General features: G+C 45.1%; 1 protein-coding gene across 1 annotated transcript in view; it reads right to left on the bottom strand.

Moving 5' to 3' along the window:
• PPP1R14C (protein phosphatase 1 regulatory inhibitor subunit 14C) overlaps positions 1–24,910 on the bottom strand; it is a 104,194-nt gene extending 79,284 nt beyond the window's left edge. The window contains exon 1 of the mRNA XM_010602755.2: positions 24,602–24,910. Within this exon, the coding sequence (XP_010601057.1) occupies positions 24,602–24,910 (309 nt within the window). The remainder of the gene's footprint in view (positions 1–24,601) is intronic.
• Positions 24,911–26,301: the final 1,391 nt, after the last annotated feature.

Genomic DNA, 26,301 nt, shown 5'->3' with positions numbered 1-26,301 from the left:
TGCGGTAAATGGGCAAAAAGGTGAACAGGCACTTCACAAAGAGGATATCCAAATGCCCAGTAAACATACGAAAAGGGGCTCAACTTCATTAGTCAGCAGGTAAATGCAAATTAAAACCACAATGCTACATACCACACTCAACAGATGGCTAAAAGGAAAAAGAAAATGCCAAGTGTGGGTGAGGATGTGAAAACAACTGGAACTTTCATATACTGCTGGTGGAAATCTATATTGGTACAGTTACTTTGGAAAATCATCTGGGAATATCTACCGAAGTTTAGCATATGCAGACCCTATAAACCAGTGATTTCACTGCTAAATATATAACCCAACAGAAATGCAGGCATCTGTTCACCTGCAGACATGAGCAATAATGTTCACAGTAGTTCAATTCAGAATAGCCTCAAACTGGAAACTTCTCAAACACCCATCAAATGTAGAATGGGCTAAAAGAAAAACTGTGGTATATTTACACAATGGAATACTACATGGCAACTAAAACGAACAAATCTCAATGGCATGCAGTGATATGTGTGAACTTCACAAACCTAACGCTGAACGAAAGAAACAAACATAAAAGATCTTATAAAGGTGAAACTCTTTAGGTTACCTTGAAGTGGAGCAGGGGGTTAATGATGGGAAGAGGGCACGAGAAAACTCCTGTGGGGCTGGCAGTGTTCCATCCCATGATCTGGATGGTGGTTACGTGATGGCTTCAGTTTGAGAAAATTCATCAACCCGTATAATTAGGATTTGTATACTCGTATGTTATTACCAATTGCCATCAAGTTGACAAGCCACACAGCAGTTGCCATCAATTTGACTCCCACTCTTGGTGACCACATGTGTGTCAGAGTGGAACTCTACTCCATAAGTTCTCAATGGTTTTATTTTTTGGAAGTAGATCGCGAGGCCTTTCTTCTAAGGCATCTCTGGGTGCATTTGAGTTGCCAACTTTTCAGTTAGTAGCCAAGTGCCTAACCATTCGCACCACCCAAGGACTCTACTTGTATGTCACAGTACAATAAAAAGTTAAAAAGAAAAAACTCACTCTCATGTTGACGACCTCCCCTTATATTTCTTTCTGTCCCTGGTCCTTCGACCATGCCAAGGTCCACCCTGCTTCAGAGTCTTTGCACTGAGCCCACTGTCAGAAGGCTGGTCCCCGAGGTCCTGGCACAGTTGGCACCCTCTCTCATGATACAGCCCAAGCTCAAATGCAACAAGCTTCTCTACAGAAGCCTTTCCGGCCCCACCCACCTGGCCACAGTCACTCATTCTTCATCCGTTATCCTGTTTTATTTTCTTCAAAGTTAACAGCACTTCTCATGAGTGGAAATCACTTTGATTTACCCATTCGTGTGTGTTTCTCTCTCCTCGACAGCACAAGGGGCTTGCCTCTCTGATTCATGGCTGTGTCTCTAACACCTGAGAGTGTGTCTGACAAAAGGGGGATAGAAGGATAGCTGTGCGGACACTGGAGGGACAGATGGACAGCACGATGGCTGATGGACAGACAGATGGACATGGGGTGGCTGATGGATGGATAACAGTGGGAAGGGCTCTGGAAAGCAGGGCAGTCAAACACTGCTGGAATAGACTCTTGGAATTTAGCCACATGGAGGTCCTGGGCCTCCTTGGGGAGAGCAAGGACAAACCACACAGCAGTGGATTGAGTGACAACATCACCAAACCTTGCTTTGCCGCACTGAGATGCACCACAGCAAATGCGCATGGTTAGCCCAGAATTGTATCTTTTTAACCCTGTTAACAAACATCAGGCTTCAGTGGGGGTAGGTTGTTCTGAAGCCTAGATGCCAGCAGCAGGGAGGGGGATGGGGAAAACCATGGCTGCCCGGCTTGCCCAAAGCACTGCCACCTCACAGGGTTGAAAGAGGAGCAGAAGGTGAGAAAATGGGAACCCAGTGTAAACAACCTCTGTCAAGACTGGCTGGAGAGGGTAAGAGAAAGATGGAGGTTTTGTGTGTATTCTAGTATTTTGCTGCAGTATAACTTACAGACCATAAAATGCACAGATCTTAAGTGTACACCTCAATGACTCTAGAAAAGCAGGAAGGACTGAAGCTGCAGGAGAAGAAAACCCCAGAGAAGGCGAAGGGGTCGGGCCCAGAGTACAGGTAGAAGGCAACAGCACCTTCCTTGCTAATGTCCCTTCTGCTCTCACAACTTAAACTGTAGTTCACAGGATGTCACTGTGGCGGCCCGTCCTCACCAGGGCTGTGTCTCCACCTAACGTGATGAAGATGCCCCAATTACCAAAAGTGTTATCACTGCTTATTCTGAAAATGCAACGAATCTAATAAGAGCAAACTTGCTGGCTTATTTTTCCTTAATTACTCATAATTTAGAATAAAAAACCTACTTTCTTCAAAAAGAGAACATCACCCCAAGTGCTCTTAACCTTATAAAGCCTGTGGCAAGAGCAGACCTGTGTCTTTAACTGAGCAGGGGGCCCTTCTCTTACCCCCGTGAACAACAAAAATAGTTTTAAAAGCCTACCCCTTTAAAAAAACAACTTTAGAGTCCTTCTCTTATAAAGTTAATGCATGTTCATTTTATAAATAAAACAAAAATTCCACACATGATACTGCAAAAAGCAGTGCTACTACTTATTATGTATCTTTCCAGTCCTTTTTCAAGGCACGTACAAAAGATATCCTATAAAAAAGATTTTTATCCAGAACATATGTGTCTTGGTTATCTAGTGCTGCTATAACAGAAATACCACAAGTGGGTGGCTTTAACAAACAGAAATTTATTCTCTCACAGTTTAGGACACTAAAAGTTCAAATTCAGGGCGCCAGCTCTAGGGGAAGGCATTCTCTTTCTGTTGGCTCTGAGGGAAGGTTCTTATCTCCTTTCAACACCTGTGGGCTTGGTGTTCCTTGGAGATCTCCACATGTCTTGGCATCAATCTTCCCCTGAGTCTAGGAGGTTCTCAGTGCAGGGACCCAGATCCAAAAGACATTCTTCGCTCCTGGCTCTTCTTTCTTGGTGGTAGTGGGCCCTCCCTCTCTGCTTGTTTCTCTCTCCTTTCATCTGTTGTAAGACAGAAGGTGTGACTCAAGCAAGGGTGTGACCTGAGTAAGGCCATGACTTGAGTAAGGCAGTGCAACTTAAGATATGTCCCACCCTAATCCCACCTCATAGAGGTTTTAGGATTTACAGCACATAAAATGGAGGATAGTTACATAAGATCACAAAATGGAGGAAAATTACAACAGAACACAAAATGCAGAATTACATACCGCTGGGAATCATGGCCTAGCCAAGTTGACACATATTTTGGGGAGGACGCAATTCATTCCACAACAGCACGTTATTATCATTTAACGCAAATGTGATATAACTCATTCTGGGAGGGTAAATCTTGAAGCAACCTAACAAAAAGATTTTTCCTTCTGAGGTACTGGCTATATTATTTCATATTCATAAATTTCAGTATGTGACCAAAATTTGCAATCAAGGCAGAAGACCCATCAAAAAATTTCAAAATCAAAAACTCCATAAGCCTTTGCTTCCTTTTTGATCAAAGAAAGTACCTTTAATTTGAATACATGTATTAACAAGGCAGAATTAATCATGGCAAAAAGAGAATAGATGTTGTTAATGGTGCTTTTTATAAATATCCTGGGCCTTTGTTAGAATGACTTTTAACATTATTAATCCTCAAAACATCCCTGACAGGGTTATATTTAAAAGGGGAAATTAAAGTAAGCCAAGGATGATAACTCAAAAGCAGTCTGTGAATTAGAGGCGGATGGGGGATTCCTGTCTCATTCTTCCTGGCAGACGAAGTGACTCTCTCCACAGCCAGGGTAATGGGAGGGTCTATCTTCTAATGGCCAGTCTGTCTGTTTGTCTGTCAGTTTGTCGTACTATGGTAGCCTGCATGTTGCTATGATGCTGGGATTTATGCCACCAGTATTTCAAATATCAGCAGGGTTACCCATAGCGAACAGGTTTCAGTAGAGCTCCCAGACTAAAACAGACTCGGAAGAAGGGCTGGGTAATCTACTTCCAAAAATCAGCCAGTGAAAACCTTACAGATCGAAACAATATTATCCAATAGAGAGCTGGAAGATGAGCCCCTAGTTGGAAGGCACTACACGATAGATACAACAATGGACTCAAACATACCAATGATTATGAAGATGGCGCAGGACCAGGACCGGGCAACTTATCGTTGTGTTATACACAAGGTGGTCATGAGTCGGAATCAACTTGACGGCAACCAACAACACCTTTTTTTTTTTTCCAAATCAACCATTTCTACATGTAAAATTCAGTGACGTTGATTGCATTCTTTATGTCATGTACCCATTCTAATTATCCTTTTCCAAATTATCCCACTACCATTAACATAAACTCAATGTCCCCCCAAGTAAAAACTCTCTCTCCCCGCCCCTCCCACCATGCCTGGTAACCACTAATAAGCTTTGGTTACTACATATTTGCTTATTCCATATAAGTGAGGCCATACAGGATTTGTCCTTTTGGGACTGGCTTATTGTGCTCAGCATGATGACTTCGAGATACATCTATGCTGTAGCATGTGTCAGGACTTCATTTCTGCTTATAGCTGAGTTCTGTTTCATTGTGTGGATACACCACATTTTGTTTCTTCATTCATCTAACATCTTATAATGACAGAAGGTCCTCTCACCCTGGCATAAAGGATGTAAAAAGAACCTTTGATCATAACCACTAGGGATCTCTGAAATGAGGAGGAAAAAATTCCTACAACCAGTTAGGAAGCCATATTTAGGGATTTTTCTGGGTTTTTTAAATTTTTTTATTTTTTAAAGTGGGGTCAGAAGGAGGAAGATATTCATGAGACGGAATTCCTTGAGAGCAAGGCCAAGGCCCATGCCACACCCCACCATGCCTGCACTGAACGCGCTGCTTTGCACATGCCAAGTAGGAGGTGGGCAAATGACTTAGTTGTAATGCTGGCATGAGAATCTTAATGAATGTTTCATATGTTAACTGTATTTCATTCTTTGCGCCCCTTCAGAGTTTTGAGTTGTTTTATCCAAGGCAATTTATAGTAAGGCGTCAATGCTAACTAAACTAGTTCTTTATTTTGTTCTTCTTTAGAGTAATGTGTGAACTCAACCTTGGCATTTCACTCATTAAACGTTGCACCATCATCCCACTTCCAAGTTTAATACTCAAGGGGTTTTACACTACTGCTCTCAGCTGCTAACTGAAAGGTTCGAGGCTCAAGTCCACCCAGAGATTCTGCAGTAGAAAAGCCTGGCAACCTACTTCCCCCCCAACACAATAACCATTGAAAACCCTATGGAGCACAGTTCTACTACTCTGACATACATGGGATCACCGTGAGTGGAACTGGCTTGATGGAAAACAGTTTAGGTTTGGTTTGGTTTTTGGCTGTTAAATGATTTCACAGCCTCAGACTAGTTTAGGCAATAGCCTGCCTGTTTACCTAGATATATGCAGGTTTTCCTTATTCAAACATCCTGGTGGCGCAGTGGTTAAGTGCTATGGCTGCTAACCAAAGGGTCGGCAGTTTGAATCTGCCAGGTGGAAACTCTATGGGGCAGTTCTACTCTGTCCTGTAGGGTCGCTATGAGTTAGAATCGACTCGACGGCACTGGGTTTGGTTTTTTGTGTTTTAAACATCCATTCATATAACTGCTTCTGGTATAAGATTACTAAATGCTGAGTTATCTGGGATTTAATGAAGAAATGGAATATTTTAGCTTAACAAAAGGCACTTGTCTACCAAAGGGTACATTTTTCCCCCTATATTTGTAGGGTGTTTTCACTGTAGCAAGCATAATCATGCTTTAGCACCAAATCTATGACTCATTTTCTTTTGCCTTGTCAGAGAGCTGCCACACCCCATCACAAACATGAGAAAAAACAGTTGACTAATTAGAATTGTTATGTAGAGTATTAGCTCACAAGAAGTGATTATAAAAGCCATCTTTGCCAGTCAGAAAACTCAACACTTTACCTACTTGGCTTATACCTTAGTTAAGTAGTGCTGCAATAACAGAAATAGCACAACTGGATGGCTTTAACAAACAGAGATTTATTCTCTCACAGCCAGGAAGCTAGAAGTGCAAATTCAGGGTGCCAGCTCCAGGTGAAAGCTTCCTCTCTCTGTCTGTTCTGGGGGAACATCCTTGTCATCAATCTTCCCCTGGTCTAGGAGCTTCTCAGTGCATAGGATACAACACAGGATAAATACATCAGGTCACAAAATAGAGGACAACCACACAATACTGGGAATCATGGCCTAGTCAGGTTGACGTATATTTTGGCAGACAAAATTCAATTCATAACAATCTAACTTTTGGCTCCCAAAACTTCACGTCCTTGCCACATGTAAAACAGATTCACCCCATCATATCATAGCAAAAGTCTTAAATCAGGTCCAAGTCCAAAATCTAAAAATTTCTCTTCATCTGTGAGTGAAATGTAGACTATAAGTTATCTGCTTCCAAAGTACAAATGTGGAACAAGCACAAGGTAGACATTTCCATTATAAATGGGAGAAACTGGAGGGAAAGAAGGGATAACAGGAACCAAGCAAGTCAATAGACCACATTACAGTAGCTCTCAAGGCTTGAAAATAATCCTCTGTTCTCTGAAACCATTTAGGCAATGGCCCTGCCCTCCAGACTCTGGGTGTTGGCTACACTGTTGGCCATACTTTCAACATTCTAGGTGGAGGCCCTTCGGGCCTGGGCATCAGCTCCACCTTCCAGGCCCACTGGAATGGCAACTCTGCTCCCTCGGCTTTAGCGGCACCATTCTCCTAGTCCACCTGAGTGGTGACCACACCCTTTCAGCCCCATTCTTTTGCCCCTTGGGCATGGCAGCCCTCCCCCTTCAGCTTTGGGCAGCAGATCCGGCCTCATCCCCCTGGCAGCCCCAAACTCTGGAACAAGTTGGTAAAAACTCTTTGAAACCTAGGAGGCTGTGGCCCCACCCTTTGAGATCTAGCAGGCCATGGTCCCATCCATTGAGACCCCAGAGGTTGTGTGGTCCTACCCTTTGAGACTGAGGCAGCTCTGCTTCCTGTGTTCCTTGTCTCTTCAGTTTCTGCTTCCTAGTTCCTTTTTCTCTTGGCCCCTTGGGCCTTGCCGCCTGCATCTGCACTGCTGGGGCAAGTGTTCCAAAGCTCTGTAGCTCCACCAGTTAGTGCCTGGAGGTACACCACTCTACAAGTAAATTTCAGTCAGAAGGCACTCAGCGATCTTGCTCCATGGGTTGGCAAGCCTAGCTCTGCCAGTAAGTGCCTGGTGGCACCCTACTTTGCCAGGAAGCCTCCTGTGCAAAGGCACGCACCTCGCTCACTCTGTAAGTCTGTTCCAGAGCTGTCTAGCTCTGGTCTCCTGGTTTTGCTACTTCTCACTGTTTGTGCCATCTCCAGTGTAATGGTTGTCCTTATTTCCTTCTGAGTCCTTACCAGAACTGTCTTTGATGCCCATAATTCCACCAACAGTCTCTTTAAGAAATCTAGGCTTTTACTATTAGGCACTTTAAAACTCTTCCAGCCTCTACCCATTACTCAGTTCCAAAACCACTTCCACATTGTAGGTATCTGTTACACCAGCACCCCACTCCTGGTACCAAATTCTGTCTTAGTTATCTAATGCTGTTATAATAGAAATACCACAAGTGGATGGCTTCAATAAACAGAGATTTATTCTCCAACAGTTTAGGAGGGTAGAAGTCCAAATTAAGGGTGTCAGCTTCAGGGGAAGGCTTTCTCTCTCTGTTGGCTCTGGGGGAATGTTCTTGTCATCAATTTTCTCCTGGCCTAGGAGCTTCTCAGCGCAGGGACCCTGGGGTCCAAAGGACGTGCTCTGCTCCCAGCTCTGTTTTCTTGGTGGTGGGAGGTCCTTCTCCTCCATACTTGCTTCTCTCTTTTACATCTCAAAAGACGCTGACTCAAGATATGAAACAATCCTGTAGATTGTGTCCTGCCCCATTAACATAACTGCCTCTAATCCTGCCTCACTAACATCATAAAAAAAAAAACAAAAAACCCAGTGCCGTTGAGTCGATTCTGACTCATAGCGAAGGATTTACAACACATAGGATAAATACATCAGTTCACAAAATGGAGGATGACCACACAATACTGGAAATGATGGCCTAGCCAAGTTGACACACATTTTGGGGGGACATAATTCAATCCATAACAGCTTGGTACAGATGTGATTCAACTAATATTAGCAGAAGTAAACGAAGCATCTATGTCAGTTGCACTACCGACATATATAAAATATTAGAGAAGAGACATTAACAGATGAATTCACCAAAGCAGCTTAGGACTTCAGCAAGAACACCCTTCTGCATAAGCAAATCAAGCTGTTAAGGAATTTTTACATTTTATTTAGAGGAAGCATTGCTTCTTTACTTCCATCATATCCAAGGGCAAATCCAGTACTTTCAAACATACAGGATAAAACACACGCTGTTTATCCTATTTAAAGTCAATTTCTAACATTTACCCTCCAAAGAGGTTGAACACGTAGCCAATTCCATCTATAAGGCGAGATGGAGAGGTTGAGGACTCCATTACTAACAGCTTGTGCAAACCTGGAGATCAAAGACATGAACAGCATGCTCACTGTGATACACACTCAAACTAATGGATTTGGATTTTTCTAAAGAAATAGCTGAATCCTATAAATAATTCTTCTAAGAAATAGCTGCGTCCTGTAAATGGTTCAACTAAAATGAGGCATATTTGACAATGTAGCAAATAAATGAAGCAGAAAAGGCTGGAGTGGTGTATTCAGCAAACACGCTACAATACGTGGGCTGGCCATGATCAGGGGAATAAGGATGAACCTGATTTTCACTGCTTCCAAGAGCTAAGTCTGAGTCTTCCTCTTCTTCTCACTGGTCATTTTAACTTTTATTCACTTGATTTGGATACATAAACAGAAAAGACCAATTGCTAGAAAAGGACATCAGGGTTAGTAAAGCAGGGAGTGAGTGAAAATGAAGGAAACCTTTCATGAAATGGAGTGACAAAATAGCCTCAATGATGGGCTTAGATCATGAAGACAGTACAGAACTTGGCCATGTTTCTTACTGTTATATATAAGGTCATCATGAGTAGGAGCCAACCCCACAGCAGCTAACAACAACCCATGTGTAATGGATTGAACTATGTTCCCCAAAAAGATACATTACAGTCCAAACCCCTGATACCTTTGACCATGGCCTCTTTTGGAAACAGGGTCTTTGAAGATGCTATCAGTTAACAGGAGGTCATACTGGAGTAGGGGGAATATGATCCAATATGAATGATGTCCTTACATAAGAGGAGAAGAGACACAAAGGAAAGGTGACCATGTGGAGCTGCATGTACACACCAAGGAACACCTGGGGCTACCAGAAGCTGAGAGACAAGAAAGGCTCTCCCCCTACAGCCTTCAGAGAGAATATGGCCTTACTGACACCCTGAATTTAGACAACTAGCCTCCAGAGCTGTAAGACAATAAATTTCTGTTCTTACAAACCAGCCAGTGTGTTATGTGTTGTTAAGGCATCTCTAGGAAACTAATACAGCATGTGACTACGCCCCACTGAGCCTCAATTTTCTCATCTTTACAACAGGATAATTATATACATCACAAAGTATAGTTCTGTGTGGATTGAGTGGAATTATCTAGTGGTGCTTTATGAGTTTATCATTATAAAAATAAGCAAATATTTTTAAAAGCAATAAACTTTGTTTCCACTTCTTATCAGATCTATCCATGAAAAGTTTTTCTCTCTTTTTTCAATCCTGTCATTTCAATTCTAAAACGAACTATAAAGTGACATCCAGGAATAAATCTCCAAGTGAAAATTAATTTGTTTATTACAGGTTTATTCGTCCTCTGATTTAGGCAAATCTGTACACTTCATAGGGAAACTCTGGTGGTGTAGTAGTTAAGAGCTACAGCTGCTAACAAAAAGATCGGCAGTTCAAATCCACCAGGTGCTCCTTGGAAACGCTATCGGGCAGTTCTACTCTATCCTATAGGGTCACTATGAGTCGGAATCGACTCAACAGCAATGGGTTTTGTTTTTTTGGTACACTTCACGGAAACCCTGGTGCCGTAGTGGTTAAGTGATATGGCTGCTAACCAAAAGTTCAGCAGTTTGAATCTACCAGGTGCTCCTTGGAAACTCTACCCTGTCCTATAGGGTCTCTGTGAGACAGAATCGACTCAACAGCAACAGGTTTGGTTTTGGTTTTTTTTTTTTGTACACTTCGTCTTCGTCTTTTTTTAAATTTTATTCCCTAAGTTCCTGTGATTTTCCTTCTCAAATGCTCATTTTATATCTCAACCCAAACGTTCCTCAAGTTAAGATAAATACTACCATCAGTTAATTATGAGCTGACAAGATAAAGGACAAATAGCAAGCGCAGAAAGCGCCCCGCAACAGCTAATATTTCAAATAATATGCCTGAAATCTTTAAGTCAAACATGTCAGCTCTTCTTAAAGGTTAACCTCATTAAGTGTAAAAAAGCAGAAAGTGTATCTATGAGTATCTGTACTGTCAGATTTCAAAGCTAACTTGGAAGCCAATAGTTGTGGGGAGGAAGGCAGGAGATTAAAAAAAAACAACAACAACACACAAATATTATCCCAAGTGAAGGCTGGACATGCTCCCACCTTAGCTGTAGGAAATCAGCTACGTAAATTAGATGATGCTCTTGTGATTCTTGTCTCAGATGTGCCTTGAAAGGGAGAGATACTCCTTCCATTTCTACTTTCAATATCACTTTCTCTTTACTAAATCTCATTTTCTCCAAGGCAGGACCAGCATTAACACAGCATCTCTGATGATTAGCCCTCAACCTCACTCAGTTTTTCAGATGAGAAGAGGAAACCCTACCATGACTGTGACTTGCCAAGATCGTATGGCTGGTAAGTAACAGCCAGGCTAGGACAGCACGACATAGGCCAGGGCCCTTTCCATCACGTCATATTGGGAACAACCAACATGTTTTGATTTCATCAATGCCAACAAGGTCTCCTAGTCCACAAATAGTACATCTTTTAATTCTCGAAGTTCAACTGTGAAGAGATTACTTTCTCTTACTTAAGACTTTACTTCTTATTAAAATGAAAAAATAATTAAATTGTTTTTAGTTGTTTACATTATAATACCAATCTATTTATCATATCCTTTCCTGAAAACAGGCTTTGAGTAAAGAAAGAGCTATCTGACCATACATTTAAACAGCAGAAGAAAAAGAGGGAAAGATGAGGAGGGTACATAGGGTGTATCAGTTGGGGCAGGTTAGGTTATAAGGCAGTAAGAAGTGATCCCCCAGATCTTAGAGCTTTAAAATAACGTTGCTACATGTCACATGCAGGCTGGCAGGGGGCATGCCCATCCTAATTATGCAGGGGCCCAAGCTGGTAGAGGTTATATTACCTTAGGGTACTGCCATCTCTACACAAGTTTTCAGGGCTCACCCCAGCAGGGGAAAAGGAAGCTGAAGAGTTGAGCACCAACAATTAACTACTTTGGCTGAGAAATGATCTGTCACTTCTACCCACATATCATGGGTCAGAACAAGTGGCATGCCATGTGTAACTTCAAGGACATCAGGTATATAATCCTCTGTGTACTCAGAAGTAGAGCCAAATCAGATATTGTTGAACATGTATGTCAATGACAAAAAAGAAAGAAACTGAAGACAAACTCGGTCTATTTCTTATCGACCGTATTCTCAATAAATCACCATTTGTTATGGGTTGAGTCATGTCCTCCAAAAAGACATGCTGAAGTCCTAACTCCTGGTACCCGTGAATGTGACTTTATTTGGAAGTAGGGCCTCAAGATGAGGTAATTTGTGTTGGTCTTAATCCAATATGACTGGTGACCTTATAAGAGAAAAGAAGACACACAGACACACAGAGAAAACACCATGTGGCAACAAAGACAGAGATTGGAGTGATGGGTCTACTAGCCAAGGACTGCCAGGAACCACCAGACACTAAGAGAAAGGCACGGGACAGAGTCTCCCCTACAGCCCTGAGAAGGCCCATGGCCCAGCCGACACCTTAATTTCAGACTTCCAGCCACCACGACAGTGAGAGAATAAACTTCCATTGTTCTCAGCAACCCAGTCTGTAGTAATTTGTCACGGCTACCCCAGGAAACTAACACAGCATCTTAATCCAAACTCAGAGGTCTCTGGGTGGTACAAACGGTTTGCACTCAACCATTAGCCTAAAGGTTGGCAATTCAAACCCACACAAGCAGCACCGTGAAAGAAAGGCCTCGCAATATGCATCCGAAAGGTCACAGCCCTGAAAATCCTACAGAGCATAGTTCTACTCTAGTACTTAGGGTCACCACGAATCAGAATCGGCTGGACAGCAACGGGTTTGGTTTTTTCAACCTCACATAACTGCCATCTTTAATTTTCCACGTTTTTCTCTCCCTCTTTTATTAGACGCTACAATAAATCATCATTTGTGTTTTTCTTATCCTTCACACAGATACTTATAGAGTACCAACAAGAAGTGAAACTCTCTCCTAGGCACTGGAGAATCAGAATTTAAAACAACAAAAGCAGGGATGTAAGCTGGCCCCTTCATACCTGTATCCCCAGCGCCTAGAACCATGCTTGGCCCACACTATGCATGAAATGAATTTACCGAACACACTAACACAACTGTGAACAGGGCTGCATCTGCCCTCAAAGGGCTTTCAGTAGTATGGACTTCTCCACTCCTTTCCTACAATGGGGAAACCCTGGTGGCGTAGTGCTACGGCTGTTAACCAAGAAGTCAGCAGTTCAAATCCGCCAGGAGCCCCTTGGAAACTCTATGGGGCAGTTCTACTCTGTCTTATAGGGTTGCTATGAGTTGGAATTGACTCATTGGCAGTGGGTTTCCTATAATGGAGAAGGGTTTATTTATTCCTTTATTTTTGTTCTTACACAGTTTAAAAGGATGAAGGCTTCTTAGCCCCTTTACCCTATCTGTGTAAGTATCTGTTGAATGAATGCATGAATATTTCCGCCCTCTACAGTCCCTTCTTCAGTTCCCCCTAAGGATCCTTTCAAAAAGGAAAGCCCCTCTTTAATCATTTTTCCCCATCCATAAAGTGATAATTTAGAGACAAATCCACACTCTAGTCTCTTCCTTTTCCTAAGCTTTTACACAGCGGAAAAGATTTCCAAAATGCCAGTGCTGACTAAGAAAAACCTGGTGATCATTTCTTGGCTAGAACGTGTGAAAGGCAGGAATCTTGGCTCTGGTTCCTCGTTCTATGGAGACTTGTGTGAGCCTGCCGCCCTGAGTCTTATATCCAGATGGAACAGCACTCACCATTTCCTAGCACATGCAGGCAGTCCCACTCCCAGAGAAATGAACAGTTACTGTGCAAATAAAGTAGTGTCCTTGTACAGACAGAAAAATTAAAATTACAGAGGAGAATGGCAGGAACTTGGGATGGCTTCCTTTTAAGGCTTTCATCACCCATGCATCCATGTTTTCTACTATGACACCTTCCTTTTCACTCAAAGATTCAAAGGATTGCACGGACATAATTCATAATCATGAAAAAGAACCATAACTTCAAGTCACCAATGGAAACGCAGATTCTAAATGCAGGCGGAACCAAGTGGCATTAAAACCCAGTGCCCTCGAGTCGACTCCGACTCATAGTGACCCTATAGGATGGAGTAGAACTGCCCCATAGAGTTTCCAAGGAGCGCCTGGCAGATTCGAGCTGCCGACCCTTTGGTTAGCAGCCGTGGCACTTAACCACTATGCCACCAATGGCATTAGAGCAGTTAATATTGAGTGTGTCTCCTAAAACACACAGCTCTGAACGGGAAGGTGTTGCCAGTGTCTGGGACACCAAGTGTGGCCAAGCCTGTAAGAGGCACTGGCGCTGCAAAGACACACAAGATTCTGCCCTCAGACAGAGGTGACCTCACAAAGTCTAGAAAGGGGTTAGCACAAGCCAGGGGTCAACAAGCCTGGAGGTGAGGAGACAAGACCCAAGAGGCTCCCTGAAGAGATGCCACAAAGCGGGAGCCTGCAAAACAGGTAAGAGGTAGACAGGTAGCAAGGCGGGGAGTAGGGGGCCTAGATGATTCTGGCAGAGGAAGAAGCAAGTGTGAAAGGATACCGCTTGACCCTCAGAAGGAGCTCAGCTGATAACTGGAGAAGCGGGGTGGAGACAGCGGCAGGAGATGAGGCTCCAGAGGTGGGACGGCGAGCCCCCAGAGCACTTGGTGCCCTGCTTTATCCTGAAGGCAGGATGAGGGCGTAACAAGATCAGATCTGGATTGTAGAAAGTTCACTCTGGAGGCGGCACCATGAGGTGCCACAGAGGCTCCATGGCAAGGAGGACAGAGGAAGAGGTCCCAGCCAAGAAACCAGGCACAAGGCTCCCTGTCTGATTCAGCCACTGAGGTGCTCTGCAGCTTCCAACAAGGGCCTGTGGCAGAATTCTCTGAACCTCAGTTTCCTTGCCTATCTTGGGGGTCACGATGAAGGTTAAAGGAGAGCTCGTGAAGGATGGGGCATAAAGGAAGAACTTCATATATGTAGCTGCCAGGAGCAATGCAGCCCAGTGGGTAAGGGGGGGGGGACTTTGGAGTCTGTGTGACCTTGGACAAGGACAAGTAGCAATTTCTCTGACCTCAGTGTCTTCCCCTGTAAAGTGATGACAATAGCACCCACCTCATAAAGCTACTGTGAGGACTGAGATAAATGTGTAAACCACCTGGTCCTCAACAGACAGCTGTATTCGTGGGAGAAGTAGCAGCAATAATAGCAGCAGTAGTAGGGGAGGCAGGGGAGGAGCGGCAGTTGTTGCGGTAGTGATAATTGTTGTCGTTAGTGGCCATTGAGTTGATTCTGACTCATGGCAACCCCAAGTGGGCAGAGTAGAACCACACTCCATAGGGTTTTTAAGGCTGTGACTTTTTGGAAGCAGATTACCAGGCCTGTCTTCCTAAGCACCTCTGGGTCGGTTCGAACCACCAACCTTTCAGCTAGTAATCGAGCGCTTAACCGTTTGAACCACCCAGGGATTCCTAGTAACGGTAATTTGAGAAAACTAGACTAAGATGGCTATTGCCATAATACAGGTGAGAAATTATAAGGTCCTGGACTAAAGAGGCAGCAGTGACAAGTCAAGGAATCAGACTCAGAGCTCTAAGAAGCAAGTGGAGTCCCTGGGTGGTAGAAACAGTTAACACTCAACTGCTAACCAAAAGGCTGGAGGTCTGAGTCCACCCAGAGGTGCCTCAGAAGAGAGGCTTGGCAATCCACTTCTGAAAAAGTTGGCCACTGAAAACCCTACGGAACACAGTTCTACTCTGACACACACGGGGTCGCCATGAGGCAGAACCGACACCACAGCAACTGGTTTTACGAGTAAGAAGCAAGCCGCACCAGGCCTTCATGACCGATTGGGTGGGACAGGTGAGGGAGAGGCCAGAGATAAGGATGCCACGTCATCTTCGGTTAGGCCAGCTGAGGAGAGCAGAGTCTGCCACTCACTGAAGAGGAATAGGTTTGCAGAGGGAGATAAGAAACTCATTCTCAGACCAGCTGAATTGGAAGTTCCCATGGGGCACTGAAATGGAGTTGTCGATTTTAAAGCTGTCTATATATTTTTTTTTTTTATATAGGCCTGGCACTCAGAAGACAGAGCTGGGCTAAAAATACAGATTGAGAAGCTGTCAGTAACATACGGATAGCAACTGAAGTCCTGAATAATCACATCACCAGAAAGAGCATGCAGGAGAGAAAAGAACAGACAAGAGCAGAGCAGGGGCCCACAGACAGACCCCTGCCTCACAGAGACAGGCAGAGCAGGAGACCCACCAAGGAGACTGGAAGCACAGCTGAGCAGTAGGATGCAAACCAGGAGAGAGGACTGGCTTAGACACCGATGAATAAACAAGCTTCAGATGGAAACAGTCAAATAGAGACCAAGCCCACTGGATGGAGAAACAAGAAGGTTCTAGGGCAGTGTGGTGGGAGTGGACCTCAGATGGTGGTGGATAAAGGAGGTGTGTGTAATGGGTGAGGAAAGCTCTTCTGGAAAGTACACATCGTAAGAGAAGAGAGAGGTAGGGTGGCAGCCAGAGGGAATACAGGATTGAGGAAAGGAAGGTTTTTTGTGGCAGTGGGTTATGTTGTCGTTGTTATCAAAAAAGACTTGAATTTCTGTATATACTGAGATGAGAGGGCCAGTATAAAGGGAGAGGTTGAAAATGCAGCCAAGAAAGGAGGGTGATTTCTGGAAACATACAATCACAAAGATGGTGGAGGGCCAGGCAATGCTCCCTTCTGTTATACATAAGATCACCTTGAGTCGGAGCTGACTTGATGGTAACTAACAACGACAACAAGTGCCTGGGGTGGTTTTAAACAGCAAGAGACTGTGAAGACATCAGCTGAGGGGAAAGGTGCCTTGAAGACAGGAAAAAACCAGCTGCCGTCGAGCTGACTGTGATTCATGGCGACCCCATGTGTGTCAGAGTAGACTTGTGCTCTATAAGGTTTTCAATGGATGGTTTTTTTCAGAAGTAAATTGCCAGGCCTTTCTTCCAGGGCACCGCTGGGTTGACTCGACCCTCCAACCTTGCTGTTAGCAGCTGAGCGCATTAACCATTTACACTACCCAGGGACTCCTTGAAGACAGAAGGTTTCAAATAACCGATGCAGGAAATGAGACCAGACAGTAGAATACAAAATAAAAGCACACATACAATGCACACACCACAAGGAAAACAAAACAATTCGGATGTAATTCCACCCTCTGTCTAGAAAGAGAAGACTTCTTTGAGAAAAACTGTGAGCTAGGCAAGAAAATGCTGTCTGTGCCATGTGGAGCCAGGTTGTTCCAAGGCTGGGAGAGAAACAGCAGACACAAGGAGCAAACATGTATCAGAGATGAGAATGGCAGATAGAACTACATGCCAGGGGCACAGGAGAAGGAAAGGACAGGAGAATGGGAGGCAGATGCAGAGAAGATTAAATTTTCAAGGAATTCTCTCAATCTAAGTTTAAAATCAATTGGCAGCCACCACCCTCCTTTAAATTCCTCTTTACAGCAAGTAAGTCAATAGCGGTGGGTGTATTTTTCAACAATGCTGAGATAAAACAACAATGATGCAAGAGCACAGTGCCAATTACAGTAATAAAACCACAGATGAGTGTGTTTTTTCCCAGTTATGCCCCTGACAAAGAGACACCCCCACTAATTCAAATAGTAAAGCATCACTGACTTTTAAAAGGTTTTCTGAGGGTTGGCCCTTTTTCATTCATTGAAACAAGTGTTTAATGACTGAAAAACTGTGCTCTACTAGGGATATATACAGTGAAATTACAACAGTCCTTGCCGTCAAGTTATGTGTGTGAGGCCTAACTTCCCTACACATACACGAAAATCTGAAGAACTTTTAGAATGAGGACTGCACTAGGTAAAAGGGGAATAATACAGAGACTCCCGGCCATCTTCAAGTTCAAATTCACACCAATACCTCTGACCTCAAAGCACCCATGCATCCTTCCCCAAATTCAACCACCGAATAGATATGAATGTCTTGTAAAACATCATAGAGAATAGCAATATTTAGTGGTTGGTTATAGGACAAGTAATAGCACTGACTGCACACCAACTCTGTTCCAGGAACCGTGCCCCATGTCTTACCCATTTGGTCCTCACAACAACCCTGCAAAGGGGCTAGGATGGTTCCCCTTAGACATATGGGGAAACTGAGGTTTGGAGAGATTAAGTACCTTATCTCAAACACCTACTAAATGATAAACCAAAAAAAAAAAAAAAAAATTTGTTGCCATTGAGTCGATTCCAACTCATAGTGACCCTAGAGGACAGACAGAACTGCCCCATAGGGTTTCCAAGGAGCAGCTGGTGGATTCGAACTGCCAATCTTTTGGTTCACAGCCATAGCTCTTAACCACTAAATTCATGCAGCTTCAAAGCTTATACTCTTTTCATCACTTCCCTCACACCAAATTTCCCTATCCTTGTTCTACCACTAACACAGTTGAGCTAAGCAACAATGATGACACATAAGTACTAAAATGATATTAGGATGAGTTTAGTCTTAGGAGTCCCTGAGTGGCATAAGCAGTCAACACGCTCAGTTGCTAACGGAAAGGGTAGAGGTTCAGGTCCACCCAGAGACGCCTCAGAAGAAAGGCTTAGTGATCTACTTCTGAAAAATCAGCCATTGAAAACTCTATGGAGCACAGTTCTACTGTGATACACATGGGGTCGCTATGAGTCAGAACTGATCGAAGGCAACTGGTGCGGTTTAGAAAGCTTTGGCTGTGAGCTCACTAAGATGCACGGCCACCCAGCTCTGTGGGTAGTACCCTGGCTGCCTAAGGAGCAGAGGACAGGAGGGTGTGCCCTGCACTGCCCACACTAGGGCCCAGAATCACTGCTGGGATTGAGTTATTTATAACGGAAAAGCCCATGGTTCTAGCCTGTGGGCACAGAGCAGATGTGGATAATCAATCTTAACAGCCTTCACGTTGTGATGTCTTATTTTGGTTTGGTTTGGTTTGGTGTTTTCCAAAAAAAAAAACCCAGACCCGATGCCGTTGAGTTGATTCCGACTCATAGCAGCCCTATAGGACAGGGTAGAACTGCCCCATACAGTTTCCAAGGAGCACCTGTTAGATTTGAACTGCCGACCTTTTTGGTTAGCAGTTGTAGCTCTTAACCACTACGCCACCAGGGTTTCCTTGGTGTTTTCCAGGACAAATCAGTCGAATTTAGGCTAATGTGTAAGAAATCAAGGCTTAAAAAAAAAGACTCCAAAGAGTTATTTCAAAATTCTTGCGAATACCTCCTGAAGGCAGGCGGACTGAAAGCCGCAGCTGTCGGTCTGTGTCAACACTGCAAGGAGGCCCCGAGGGAAATGTGTTAGCACAGCTTTGTTTTCTTCTTTTGGCAATATAGAATTCTTTTATCCATAGAGGTCTAACATTTTTATTGTATTCAGTAATATTTTACAGACTGAGTTTGCGGAGAGGGGGAAAAAAAAGGCAGTTTTGTTTAAAAGCCTGTTCTCAAATCCATAAGCAAATGGGGATTCACCACATCACCCCAAAGCCAAGTTCTAAGCAGCAGCTTCTAACTTCAGCAGAGCTACTAACAAAGGGCAGAGTAGGCTAACTTGATGTTGAAGGGCGAGAATCTACCTACCAAACAAGGACCTGAATTTAAATGTTGTTGTTCTCGTTGCCATGAAGTTGGCTCCAACTCCTGGCAACTTCATGTGTGTCAAAGTAGAACTGTGCTAGCAGATTGCTGGCCTGACTTCCAAGGTGCCTCTGGGTGGATTCAAACCACCAACCTCTCGGTTAGTAGCCAAGTGCTTAACCATTTGCATCACTACATACCAAACAAAGATCTGAATTTAAAATGATAGGTCTTGTCCAGGTACAAGAACAAACCCACCGACAGCCTGTCCCCTACATTCAATACCAATCAACTGGGAAGCTATAACAGCTGCAGCCAGGGACTAGGCAAGATGCAGGGTTCACAGAAGGTACCAGGCTTTCTCCTGCCTCAGGAAGCAGCATGGTGCCATAGTTGAAGTGCACCTGACTTCCTGGCCACAGCCCTGGTCTACCAAGGCCCAGCGGAGGGGCTCCTGGACAGCTAATTGACTTCTCTGTGCCTTAGTTTCCTCGTCTGTAAGATGGGAGTACCAGAGGTTGTTACTGGCGTTACATGACGTGTGCCTAATACATAGAAAGCATTCAATAAATATCAACAACTTCCATTATTTATGTATAGATTTTTTTCTTTCTGGAGCAGCACTTTTTTTAAAATTGTAGGTCACAACGCATTAATGTGTCTGATATCAATTTAGAGGGTCACAACCAGCATTCTTGGAAAATGAAACAGACTAGAATGTTGTATTTAAACATGAATGAAGTCATGTTGTATACTGCTTTTGTAATATTTTCTATAGCCTACATAGTAACCTTAAGGATTGCTTTGTGAAGGTCTGTTTTCATACATCCGTGTGCCTGCATATGTATCAGGCTGTAACAGAGAGTATTTCCTTCTGTGGGTCACCATCAGAAACTCTGAAAAACATTGTTTTCCAGGATGGGATGATAGGAAGTTGGAGAAGAGTGAGAACATGTAATATGCCAGAAATCTTTTTTTAAGCAGACTGTTGAAGCACAGCAAAAGACCTCCTACACGGATGGTTGGGATAACCCAGCAGTTACCCGAGGCACACCAGTCTGGCTAGGCTGCTATTGGCATTTCAGTGACGTGAGGTTAGCAACATGCTTTCATTTCCAAAACAAACCATATTGCAAAACTGAAAGTATAGATGTTATCTCGATGCCGGGCAAGGCTGGAAAAATTGACATGGTTTAGCTGGTAAGTGTACAAGAAGACACTACGCCAGACTTCAAATGCTCTTAAAAACCATCATGGTTGGAAAAGATATGAAAATGTCCTGAAACAGAAATCCTTAAGCACGGTTGTAGATTTAACCTAACAATGTCCACTGTAGCCAAATTCCCAGTTGAAAATGTAACTACCTGTAGAAGCATTCCTTGGAGAAGAAGTAATGGAAAATAACTATAAACACATAATTAATCATTTTGTTGTCGTTGTTGTTAGTTGCCGCTGAGTTGCTTCTGACTCAGGGCGACCCCACATGTATCAAAGTAGAACTGTACACCATAGGGTTTTCAAGGCTGTGACCTTTCGGAAGCAGATAGCCAGGCCTTTTTTCAGAGGTGCCTCTGGGTGGGTTCCAACTGTCAACCTTTCAGCTAGTAGTCGAGTGCTTTGCACCACCCAGGGACTCCGTTTTAGAGTCTAAAAAATATCTATCTATTCATCCAAAAGGCTGAATGATGTGGTGCTTAACAATCCCACTCTTAGGCCAGTTAAGAAGGCCCATAGCCCTGGGTCCCACTCCTCCCACCACGGAGTTAATTGTCCTTGGGAACAAGCTGACCTGCCCATCCAGACCCTCTGTCCCTCCACCTACTTTTAGGCTATACTCTGTCCTTGTCATTGTTGTTGTATGCTGTCAACCCAATTCTGACTCATAGATACCCTATAGGATAGAGCAGAACAGCTCTGTAGGATTTCCTAGGCCATAATCTTTCCCGGAGCAGATCGCTAGGTCTTTTCTGACGCAGAGCTGCTGACGGGTTCAAACTGCCAGCGTTCTGATTAACAGCCAAGTACTTAACCACTGAGCCACGAGGGCTCCTTTCCGGATCCCTAAGACCCCAGAATTCCCTCATCATATACCAAGCCACTTGCAGGGCATGAACGGGCTCCTCCCATATCTGTCCTCCTAAGGGGACGTTTTGCCACCAGTGGAGGCTGAGGCTGAGCACACGGATGGAGGCTGGACATGCAGGCTGGGGTGTTCAACACAGTGCCCTTCAGGAGGTGGAAACGCACCAGGGGTGGAAAGAAAAGGGAAGCAGACCCTGGGCCAGGGAAAGTTTCTCCCAAAAACATCCCAGCTCAGAACTCTGGCAAGTTTGAGAACACTAACCAAACTGAGTCTTCCAGGTATTTATGAAGGTGGGTGGAGAGAACTAATTTTATATAAACACTTGCTAGCTTCATTCATAACTTTTAACTGTTTAGACATATGCCATGTGGGGTTCCATGTGTTTACGCACATGGAACCCTGCAAAATTACAGGTGGGCCTGGTGGTTAGAATGTGAACTCAGAGCCTGGGTTTATACCCCTCCTCTGCCACTCACCAGCTCTGTGAGCTTGGGAAAGCCTTTTGATCTCTGTGTCTCAGTTTTCCCATCTGTAAAACAGGGATGATAACAGCATCCTCCTCACAGGGTTGTCGTGAAGACTAAATGAATGAGTGCATTTGAAATGCCTAGAGCAGCAGCTGGTACATAATAAAAACCAGCTGCCATTGAGTCAACTCCCACTCATGGCGACCCCACATGTGTCAGAGTAGAACTACGCTCCATAGGTACTTACCAGGTGCTCCACAGATGTTGGCTTTTATTATTCTCCATACAAAACCGGTTGGCCACTGCAGACTTCTAGATGAGACCACAGCCACACTGTTCTGTGTATTTCTTCTTTCCCATTCCTTTCTAATTTTAAATATCATGCTTTGTGCCACTCCAAAAGATGATTATTTTCTATTCTGAAAAGGCCAAGTCATTTAATAGCTGGCCTGCCTGGTATAAGTTCTTCTGAAATTAAATACGTGTTCATCTACCCCAGCTCAGCAGATAACTCAGGCCTGTGGCCAGTTGGAAGTTTGGCAAATTGGTTTTCTATGTCAATTGCATACGATAAATATTAAAAAGCACTACCAATTTTAAATGTAAAAAGGACATGTCCTAAGGTTCATATTCATGAGGTTCAGAGCTATAATCCAGGGCAGGTCTTTCTAGATTTTCGATTTGCTATAAGCAGAGACTAACAGACAAGAAAAACTAACGCTAAAAATTGAGCCTATCAATGGAGACTAGATGGAAGGAGAAAATCCTTTATTTGGGTACTTGGTAATCCACATGTTTTTATTATTAAATGAAATGATTAATATCAACATATTGATGATCTGCTGACAACCTTCCCCATGATTTCTATCCTTTCAGCCTAAAACGACAGAACAAACATCTGGAAGAGACATCCTTGCCACACTTCAGTGACATGCCGGCAGGACTGGATAGTGCCCTTCTCATGTTATTACACCACGAAGCCCTCTTTCAAGTCTCTAGCTGCTTGCTATGGGTGGAAGGGCTAAAGCCCATGGGGGGAAAAAAAAAGACAAGGAAAAAATTCAAGGTCATATTTGCCCTTCAAAATATGCATATAATCTGCTCAATACAGTGAAAATTCCAACATCCAATTTTTCCCAATTAGTCTGAAGAATTTTTAAAATAGATGATTTGCCAACCTGCTGAGAAACTGCAACTCTTTCTAGTCTCCCAAGCTACATCTGATGAGTCTCCCAGAAAATGAGCCATACTAAAGCATCATTAATTTCAGCAATAGTTTTTCCATTAACAAAAACCTTCTCCAAACCCAAAATGGAGTATAAAGGTCGGTATGAAGTAAATGCCAGAACCTTGCTTAATTGGATTCTAGGGAGGCAAGACTGAGCACATCCATCCACCCTGCCATCGTCCCATCTAAATCAAACACATTGTTTCTTTAGAGAGTTTTGCCAACTTCCTCTAAAAATTCCAGAAACATCTCCTATTTCTGCCAGTTTTTATTTATACAGTTAAACTGGCTTTTTCCTAAGAGCTGGGCTGGAGAAAACAATATATTTGTACAAGCCCATCATTCAGACAGTCAGGCTTCATTATATCATAACCATTCATCAGGAGTCCATAATGAGAATGCTGTTTCCCTCTGCGACCATGAGAATGTGCAAAAAAATATGTATTCACGATAGGCCATAAAAGGTGTGAAACAGAGAAACCCTTTAATACTGAAACCCAGTGATAAAGTCAGTTCATCTGGCTTTCATTTTCTGCCAAAGAGCATGAGGGTTGGATGAACACAAATTCACCTTTAACTTCAAGAAGCCAAATCCTTAATTATTAATCTCCTTTACGCTTCCACCCTTTCCAAGCTGCACGCCCTTAAGAGAAGTAAAACACTTCATTCAGAATTGCTGTTATTAAAGACTTCCATGGGAGAGCATTTTTCTAGCTTACCTTACCGCTTACTCTAAATATTTCTGGCAGCACATCGCTGCCAGTCAGATTGGTGTCAATCCTGAGCCCCTGAACTGTGGAAAGTCACGATGTGGTGGCGGAAGGGGGAGCCTGGGGCTGGCAGACTCCCGCGCATCCGAACGCCACCCGTAGGGCTACCTTGTTTACACCTGGACGCCTTCAAGGCTGCCCCAGGCTCTGGTTCTGCACGTATCAGCGGGGGTAACTGGGCTCGGGAAGTGAAAAAGCAAGCCCCTTTCAATAAAGCGCAACGTGTGCGGCTTGGGTAATACGAGGACGAATTATGGGGACACGCGTCGAGGCTGGCTGGAAAAAGGAGGCGCTCATCTCATGATTCTGATGGAGATTTAAGGAACCAAGGGAGCCTCTGAGATCCCCATAACCTCTCCCCTGGGTTGGGCGGGTTTCAGGTCTCCTTTCCTTCCCCTCCCCCCAAATCTGGGCTACCGGGATCCCAGCAATGAATGCCATTTCCCCCAACCGCTGCCTGGGCGCAGCAGGGGTGAGCCACCTCCAAGCCCCGATTCCTTTGGCTGTAGCTGGGGCCGAGAAGCGCCTGGGGCTCCGAGACCAGCGATGCGCTTCGCAGGATCTGTCCCTCCGCGCCGCCATCAAGGGGGCTCACCGCTCTCGGAGCAACCGGCAGCTGAACCCAGGAAGGGGCACCCAACCACTGCGCCCCGGCACCAGAGGGCACCCCGGGGAGAGAGTGCGCCGCGCCTCGCCCCCAGGGCTCAGTCCCGGGGGCTAGGCTTGAGTCCCGGTCAGCTGGCGCTCGGAGAACCCCTGAGTGGGCAGAACTGGGGGAGAGAGGCCCCCGACCCTCCCGGCTCCGCGCCCCGGTACCTCGCAGCCGTACAGCTGACCCAGCTGCTCCACGATCCACTCCTCCAGCACCAGCCGCTTCCGCAGCTCTTTCCGATCGTATTTCACCGTCACTTTTCCCTGCTGGTGGCGCCGCTGCTGCTGCTGCTGCTGGAGCTGCCCGCCGGCGGCCGCTGGGGCTACGAGCGCCGAGTCCTCCCGGGAGGAGCCCGCGCTGCGGCTCGAGCCTGGGCTGCCGCCGGCGCCGCCCCGGGGGCTCTGGAAGAAGACTCGAGCGCCACCGCCACCGGCCCCGCCGGCCGCGTCGCTGCTGCCCGTGGCCACCGACATGTCCCCGCGCGCCCGGAGCGCGCCCGGCGCCGCTACCACCCCCGGTGGGGCCGCGACATGCGCGGGGTCCCGCACCTGCTCCGCGAGCCGCCTGCTCTCCGGCGAGTCGGGAGGAGCCGGGCGGGCGGAGGAGGGAGGAGGTAGGGGCGGGGACCGCCGCCTTAAAGACGCCGCCGAGGACCTGCGCGGGCCAGGGCCCAGCGCCCCCGGCACCGGGCGGGGGAGCTGCGCTCCGAGGAGGTGGTGTGCGCGTAGACGCGGGCGGCCGCTTGCGTGTAGGCACCGGAGGGGGCTGGCGTGGGTCTAGGTGCGAGGGGATGGTGCTCTGCGCGAGTGTCCCTGTCCTCTCCTCTCGGTGACCGGGAATTGTGCTTCCCGCCTCCGCCTGCGCCGCCCGGACTTGCCGGGAAGGGGACTTGGGAAGTGACCGCGTCGCCGGTCTCACACTGAGGCTTTTCTCGCCCCCACGGTCTCCTCCGGTGGCAAAGATGTGTCTCCGCTTCTCACGGCCCCACCCGGCGGCGCCAAACACATTCCTATTCAATGGCCAATGTGTGTGTGCCTTTTTCTCCCCCGCTATGGGTTTTTGTATGTGTGTGTGTTGTGTATAGGGTCGCTATGAGTCGGAATCGACTCGACAGCAACGGGTTCGTTTGTTGTTTTTTATCGTGAGAAAAATCGACGAGGTGAGGTTTGTGCAACTGGGTTATCGCTGCTCCTGAAAGATTGTTTTCAGACCAGTTTTTCTTTTCTTACAGAACGTATGTCTGATCATAGGCAGAGCATTAAGACATCTGTATAGCTAAAGCGCTGAAGACTTGATCATCGCGGGAGCTAGGTGGCTGGAGACATCATAAACACGTCTCTAAAAGAATCAGAGACGGTTTTCTCTACTTTTATGTTTTGGGTATCGCGTTCCCTTCATAGCCAACTCTCTCCCTCCAAATAATCTCTTTTCAGCCCGGGGAAGCAACTGCAACGACTAGTATACTTTTTAAACATCATATAGCCCAGAAGAGTTACACATGAATGGGCTTATTATAAGGTTGAGGGCAAAGAGACGGGAGGGAGCTTATAAACAGAAGACTGCGTGTGTAGGTGTGTAAAATTATAGGGAGACACTAGTACATTTCTGTTGTACATAACAATACACTTCTGTTCCAGCAACAGAAATCACAAAGATGTTTAAATGCCAGTAGTAGCTTTTATGAACGTTACAAAAAAAAAAAAAAAAAAAAGGCCGGTAAAGATTACTGGCAGCTACTCAAGGAAGCTCTCAGGGATAAATAAGTAGCCACCTTAGTTGTCTCTGGAAACTTTCTAGATGGAGAGGATTCTGCTCGGGATTCCAGACTGACAGCTACAGAGCAGAGGCATCCACAGTTAAACAA

The sequence above is a fragment of the Loxodonta africana genome, chromosome 1, assembly GCF_030014295.1.
Source record: "Loxodonta africana isolate mLoxAfr1 chromosome 1, mLoxAfr1.hap2, whole genome shotgun sequence".
Taxonomy (NCBI): domain Eukaryota; kingdom Metazoa; phylum Chordata; class Mammalia; order Proboscidea; family Elephantidae; genus Loxodonta; species Loxodonta africana.
The sequence above is the reverse complement of the archived record's forward strand: the minus strand, read 5'-3'. Positions and strand labels throughout refer to the sequence as shown.